Source organism: Periophthalmus magnuspinnatus, chromosome 5 (genome assembly GCF_009829125.3).
Source record: "Periophthalmus magnuspinnatus isolate fPerMag1 chromosome 5, fPerMag1.2.pri, whole genome shotgun sequence".
NCBI classification, from domain to species: domain Eukaryota; kingdom Metazoa; phylum Chordata; class Actinopteri; order Gobiiformes; family Gobiidae; genus Periophthalmus; species Periophthalmus magnuspinnatus.
Genome location: NC_047130.1, coordinates 15,110,072 through 15,116,722, shown reverse-complemented (window position 1 = coordinate 15,116,722; position 6,651 = coordinate 15,110,072). Strand labels below are relative to the sequence as shown.

Genomic DNA, 6,651 nt, shown 5'->3' with positions numbered 1-6,651 from the left:
GTGTAAATGTGCCAGAGTGAGTAGAGCCACGCAGGACCGAGATTATAGCCTCACTGTGGAACCATTCGGGCAAAGCAAGAACATCTCCATAGGAACAAACAGGTGCCTTGGCCTCAGTTAGAAAAATTATGCAGTGGCTCTTTATCTTGTGTATTTTTTAAATGCATTTCAGATGGGGCTTTTTTCTCTCCTCTCCCCTCTCTCTCATGTCTTTCGCTCTCTCCATGTCACACATTCATTTGACTTAAGCATCTCCAGTATAAAGTGAACAGCAGATCTAGACCTGCCCTCCTCTCTTCTCCAACCCCCTTCTCTCTGTGTCTGTGCCCTCTGTCCACCTCTCCGTCTCCACCCTACTGCCCCATCGCTCTCAGTTTCCCTCCTTCCTTTCTCTCTCCCTCTGTCCCTCATCCTGGTTCTGTCTCCCCCTCTCCTCTCATCCTTCCTCTCCTCCCTCCATCTCTTTCCGGTTTGTTTTTCTCTTTTTACTGTCACTTTTTACAGCTTTAAAGTTAAAAACAACTGTTACCATGGAAACAAAACTACAACGTTCCGACAACACAGTGAAGAAACAGAGAGGGAGAGGAGGGTATATATATATATACATATATATACACACATACACACACACACGCATAGATTTACATGCATATATGGAGAGATATAGAGTGTATATTGTTGTGTTAAGAGCTTGAGGCTGTTGTTTCTTCATAAATCTGGATCAGTCCAAATGCTCTGAGATTTTACCTTTAAAATCCTCAGACACACCGCTTCAACCTCTGACCCCCAAAACCCCACCTCCACCCGAACCCCCCGACCTCACTCACACAGCACCAGGACTTCAAAGTACTTTAAAATATCTTCAAAAGGGATTTCAGAAAAAGGCTCAGGGTTTAGAAGGAAATACAGACATGAGGTACACTGCGAAGGAGCAGCAGAGGGAGGAAGAGAGGGAAGAGCAGAGGGAGGAGGAGCAGAAAGAACATGGAGCTGTACTAGTAGAGGCGATAGTTGAGGTACTAGTAGTGGCAGTGATAGTAGTAGCTGTAGTACTGTAGTAGTAGTCATAGCAAAGGCAGTGATAATGGTAACATCAGTTGTTGTTGGAGTAATTAAAAATACATTTAAAATGGGTTTTGGTGGTTTATGAAATCTTTAAAAAATAAACATTAATACTGATTAACCCTTGTTTAAATCAGAATGGGCCACACATACATACACCATAATAACTGATATTTACAGAGTGGATCTACACCTTGATTAAAACAATATCATCAAATATAAACAGCTCTGATAAAATGTGACAAAGTCAAATTAAAAATTTGAAAAGTCAAGACTCAACTTTTGTTTAAAAATCACATTTAATCTGACGAAAAACTAAAAGCGTCAGAAACAAACTCATCTTCATCTTTTTAACATTACACAAACACGGAACATTTTGCAGACACAGGTCAGGCTTATTTCACCAAAACTTCGTCACATTTAAGATTTTGACTGAAAAACACTTTCATTTTGTTGAAGTTTAAAATGTCACAAAGCAATGATAATATAAACAAGAGCAATATAAACACTGAAATGACACAATATTTAAGATTCAATCTTACTCGGAGTCAAAACAAGCATGAAAACTGCACACACACAAAAAAAAAAAAAACTTTCATGAAGCCACGAAACATCACAAAAATAAACTGAAGCTACTTTTAAAATAAATGTGACGAGATACAAACTTCTCTAAATGAAACAAAATGAAACTGAAACTACTTTTAGAATAAATTTGATGAGACACTGTCCGGGTTATGAACAATGGAGTAACAACGCCCTCTGGTGGACACAGGAGAAACAGTGTACTGCTATTTTTATTCTTACCAAACAAAAGATAAAATATAAAACATTCTGGACATATTAAAGTTACACTAACTTTTATGGTGGGGATCTGATACCTGCTTGTCTCCATGGAGACCTGATTACTTTGCCTGGAATATTCCATAGTATGTCATTAAACCTATATATTTTGCATTAATTCAATTATGAGCTTAATGTTTGCGAGGCATTTTTGAGCGTATAATTAACAATATAAACTGTGAGCAGAGTCGTCTCTCCACAGATCTGACCTGTGACTTGGCCCGGTACAGTCACCTGTTTGTCTCCGTGGAGAGAAGCTTACTGCTTCACTGCGGCGTATTAAACGGGGCCGCTCTCAGACAGGGGGCGCTCTCAGACGACACAGACATGGTGCGCTTTCAGGGGTCACAGACGGGGGGCGCTTTTTGGGTCAGAAGTCGCTGAGGATGCTAAGGTCAGAGAACTCTTTGCGATATCGATGAGACGAGAGAGAGAGAAGGAACGCCCACTTCAGACTCATCAGACTCCACACACCGGAGAGATACAGACTGTGAGGGTCAGAAAGAGCTGCAAGAGACAAGAGAGGGTCAGAAAATTAGAGAGGGTCAGAAAGAGGAGAAAGAAGAGGGTCAGAGAGAGAGGAGAGGGTCAGAAAGAGACAAGAGAGGGATCAGAAAGAAGATACAGCCTTGAGGGTCAGAAAAAAATGGAAGAGGGGAAGATGATAGGGGTCAGAAAGAGGAGAGAAGGATGAACAGATACAGACTGAGGGTCAGAAAGAACTGGAAGAGGGATGAACAGAGGAGTCAAAAGAGGATAGTGGGAAGAAGAGAGGTTCAGAGGTACAGAGAAGGGTGAGAGGAGCAGAGGAGGGTCAGAGGGTGTGGGAAGGGTCAGAGGGTACAGAGGAGGGGGTCAGAGGGTTCAGAGGAGGTGCAGATGGTCAGATGGTGAAGGAGGTGCAGAGGATACTCACATTCTTTGGCATGGATTGCGATGGAGATAAAGGCGATAAAAGCGATGACGGCGACAACAGAAAACATGACTCCAACACAGAAGAAGAATTTAAGACCTTTGAGCCATGTCCTCCAGAAATCCTGAAGGTACATGAGGTGAGAGGTCAAAGTCCAGAGGGCAAGCACACCTGAGGAGGAGAGAGGAGACACATTAACAAACAGTAAAATGGTGGTGCTTTCAGGGGCTGTGGGATAAACCATAAACATGACGCTGAGGCGTTTGCTCAGGTCAAACTAATGTGAAAGGTCGAAGCAGCACAAACGTCCTGATATGTGGCGTCAGAGGCAAAAATCTGTGAAGTCAAAAGATTTCACATCAAACAGACTGAAGGTGTTTAGGACAAAGTGAACATGGAGTGTGGGGTCACTCCTGTGGGAGGTCACTCCGCTTGGGAGAGGGTCACTAATGTGGTTGGATAGTTTCTGCTCAAAACACTGAGTCACAAGCAGATTGCCTTTTAAACGTCCGACCAAAAGCACATGAACACACAGCGCTCAGAGTAGAGTCATTGCTCATACAAGTCGAGAGGAGCAGCTGAGGAGGCTCAGGCATCTGTTCAGGATGCCTCCTGGACGCTTCCCGGGGAGGTGTTCATGTCTCACCGGAGGAGGAGGAGGCCCCAGGGAAGACCCAGGACACACTGAAGGGACTAGGTCTCTCGGCTGGCCTGTCAACGCCTTGGTGTCCCACCGGAGGAGCTAGAGGACGTGTCTGGGGTGAAGGAAGTCTGGGAGTCCCTGCTTAGACTGCTGCCCCAGTCCCAGATCAGAGGAAGAAAATAGATGGCTATCACCACATTTGGATCATTTCACCCAATGCCTCTGACCCATTCTGTTCATTTGAGTCTTTTCCTTTTTTGAGATGAGAATCATTTGCACATTTATGTTTGAGTCCCGTGTGGCACTTTAAGACTTAAGAATCTTTATTTTACAACTAAAACATTTTTGCATCAGAGACAAAAGTCCAGTTTAAAAACAGGAAACAAAAAAGCCGACATCATTGTTCCTCAAACCTTTTCAGTTTGAACCATGATGCGGCGTTTTTCAAATCTGCTGAGTTATGTTTTTATCATGTGAATTTTCAGCTTTTTATGAAACTGAAAAAAATGTGACAAAGAATGAGGCTTCAGAGGTCACATGACACGACAGAGCTCACATGACACGACAAACACCTGTCTGGTCTGATACAGGGTGTCACTGAACAGAGAACATTATATGAACTACCTGGTTTAGTCCTGGTTTATAAGGGCCTAGCATTGGCACAATGGCTCAAATTGTAAAAAGTAACAGCGTCTGATAACTGCGAGGTCATAGGTGACAGACTCACTTTGAACCGGACTTTGACCCAGGTTTATCAGATCTCTGAGTTACATAATCCAGTTTAACAAAGACATTGCTCCAGCTGCACTCAGACAACAAACTTTACACAACATGAGGAGACACAGATAAGACCCGGTTTAGTCCCAGTTTAGACACGGTGTAGTTCTGGTTCAGTTCGTCTGGATGTTTAGAACTAAACTTTATGGCAGACATAACGCCCGAGCATCAACATCGGATGCCATTTTGTAAACATGAAATCACAAAAATACAAGTGAAAGCTGCTGTGTCACACAAAATTGAGTTTAGAGCTTTATTCCATGTTCTCATGTCCTTCTTAAAAACATACCTGGAGTTGGTTTTTTTCTCCTCTGTTCTACCTTGTGATGTCATGAAGTGGTACTTTCAAATTAACAGCTCCTTTTACCTTTAGTTCAGTAGAGATTGGCAGTTCTAGTACTGAAATATTCCAAATGATTCCAGTGAAGGAGTACGGAGTTTAAAAACACAGAGGAGCAATTCCTGTATTACCACATGATGACATCACAAGGTGGAACAGAGTGTTTTCAGTTTGCGAAAAGAGCTCAGCCTAAATATGCAGGGTTTGTGTGTTAAACATGTGTGAATGCAACAAAACACAACTCCAGGTCTATTTGAGATGAGGAAACATTACAATAGATCAGACTCATCTGGGCCGTTACATATAATTATGACATTTAAAAAAAAACAAAAAACAAACACAGTATTTACTCAACACCAGCCTGACCCCGGAGAGAGGAGCCGGTTCCCTGCAGAGAGGAGCCGTTCCTCGTGGTTACCTGAGAGTCCCCCCATGGCCGCGGTCCACGGTTGGCTGTACGCGATGTTCCAAACCAAAAAGGCAGAAAACCCCACGAGCGCGCCCACGCACGCGTACGCCACGTGCAGGTACGTCTTATTTAGAGCCATAATCACAAAAACAACAAAAACAAAAAAACGCAAAAACTCCAAGGGGAGCGAGCCGGGCAGCGCTAGTGACAAAAAGAACTGAATAAAGAGCTCAGAGCTCCACGGCCGCGCTGCGTAAAACCTCACGGACCAAAAGAACCGAACTGTGGAGTCAAAAGGAATCGTTCATCCTGAAACCCGCAGCACCGACCCCAGTCCACAGTAAACACGCTTTAAGAGAGATGTTGTGGTTCTGCTCACTAAAATATGCACGTCGAGTTTACGTCACACGCACAGCGGGTTTACGTCACAGGTGGGTTGCCAGATTGGGCCGGAGGATCCCAGCATCATGAGAATGTGTTTGGACTATAGTTCAGTTGGACTATAGTTCAGTGAAGTAATGGGTCATTTCAGTGAATTAAAACTTGGAGAAAAGATTGACAATAACCGAATGATAATAATCTAAATGTCTTTTGTATGTGTTTACAGTCTTTTCTGTCACATTAAACCACAGTCCGTCTCTGCTCTGATGTCCTCTTCTGCTCTGCCTTGACCTCCTCTGTCCATGTGTCTCTGCTTTGTCATTTTGAATATATTAGAATTATTCTATTTAGGATTTATATAATTGGCTTTTTAATTGGCAACATGGAGACAGGTGAAGGATGGCGACAGGTTTTATATTCTGAGCTTCTGAAAACAGGACTTAATGTTGAGTCCCACTTTTCTTGTCTGAGAATTAATCATCAGAATAATGTAAAAATGGTATTTATAGTGTCTATGTGCTGCTGTTGTAGCGCTAATGTGCAGTAACTGGCACAAACACCACTGGTCAAACTACACCCAGACACACACCCTCCTTACTCTACACACACTCTCACCCTGTTCACCTCCTCACTCTGCTCACTCTCACCATACTCACTCTGCCTCTCATCACCTTGTGTAGCAAACATGTTGTTTACACATCAGTGCTTAAATAAGGACGTGCAGTTTTACAAAGGACAAACTCTCCGACAGCAGCAATGGAACAGCAGATCCTTGGAGCTCACCACAGCGGTAGAGAGTTAAACTGGAGCCAGCAGCGTGTCTTCTCCGCGTGGATCTGCTACAGAGTCACCACTGTCATATCCTAAGTAAATACAAAATGTTCAGTAACATTTTAATTTTGTACTCACATCTATTACTCAAGAGTACTGTCACACTGTATTACTCGAGTAAGAGTACTACACTAACAGTATTCTTAATCGAGTAATACAGTGTAACAGTACTCTTATTCAAGTAATTTCTTGGACAAGTACTTCCTTCAAAAGTCATTCACTTAAATAAGACCCTCAGATTTTTTTCTGAGCTTCTCTTACACTGTGTGTGACTCAAACATTTGTACTGTATGCAACCCCTTTACTTGACAAATGTGATCAAAGTGAGACGTTTTTAGTTTTTGCTGGGCCAGAGTGGAGGAAACAGTCAGATTTGGCAACCAGAAAAACATGTGGCTGTGTAGCTGGAGAGTGTCCCCTGCAGGACAAAAGAAGAAAGACAGCAACACAACACT

General features: G+C 42.9%; 1 protein-coding gene across 1 annotated transcript; it reads right to left on the bottom strand.

Annotated features, from left to right (window-relative positions):
* Positions 1 to 1,131: 1,131 nt before the first annotated feature.
* Positions 1,132 to 5,400, bottom strand: LOC117371151 (heme transporter hrg1-A-like). The gene is made up of 3 exons (XM_033966776.2): positions 4,994 to 5,400; positions 2,819 to 2,986; positions 1,132 to 2,409 (listed from the first exon to the last, which is right to left on the bottom strand). The coding sequence occupies exons 1-3, from the start codon at positions 5,121 to 5,123 to the stop codon at positions 2,273 to 2,275; spliced, it is 435 nt and encodes a 144-aa protein (XP_033822667.1). The 5' UTR covers positions 5,124 to 5,400; the 3' UTR covers positions 1,132 to 2,272.
* Between the last annotated feature and the right edge of the window lie 1,251 nt (positions 5,401 to 6,651).

Excerpts from the sequence above, each read along its gene's own strand:
- LOC117371151 (XM_033966776.2), bottom strand. The coding sequence starts at position 5,123 with ATGGCTCTAAATAAGACGTACCTGCACGTGGCGTACGCGTGCGTGGGC. Across the intron at positions 2,987-4,993 it reads GGCCATGGGGGGACTCTCAG|GTGTGCTTGCCCTCTGGACT; the intron begins GTAACCACGAGG and ends TCTCCTCCTCAG. Across the intron at positions 2,410-2,818 it reads CGCAATCCATGCCAAAGAAT|CTCTTTCTGACCCTCACAGT; the intron begins GTGAGTATCCTC and ends TGTCTCTTGCAG.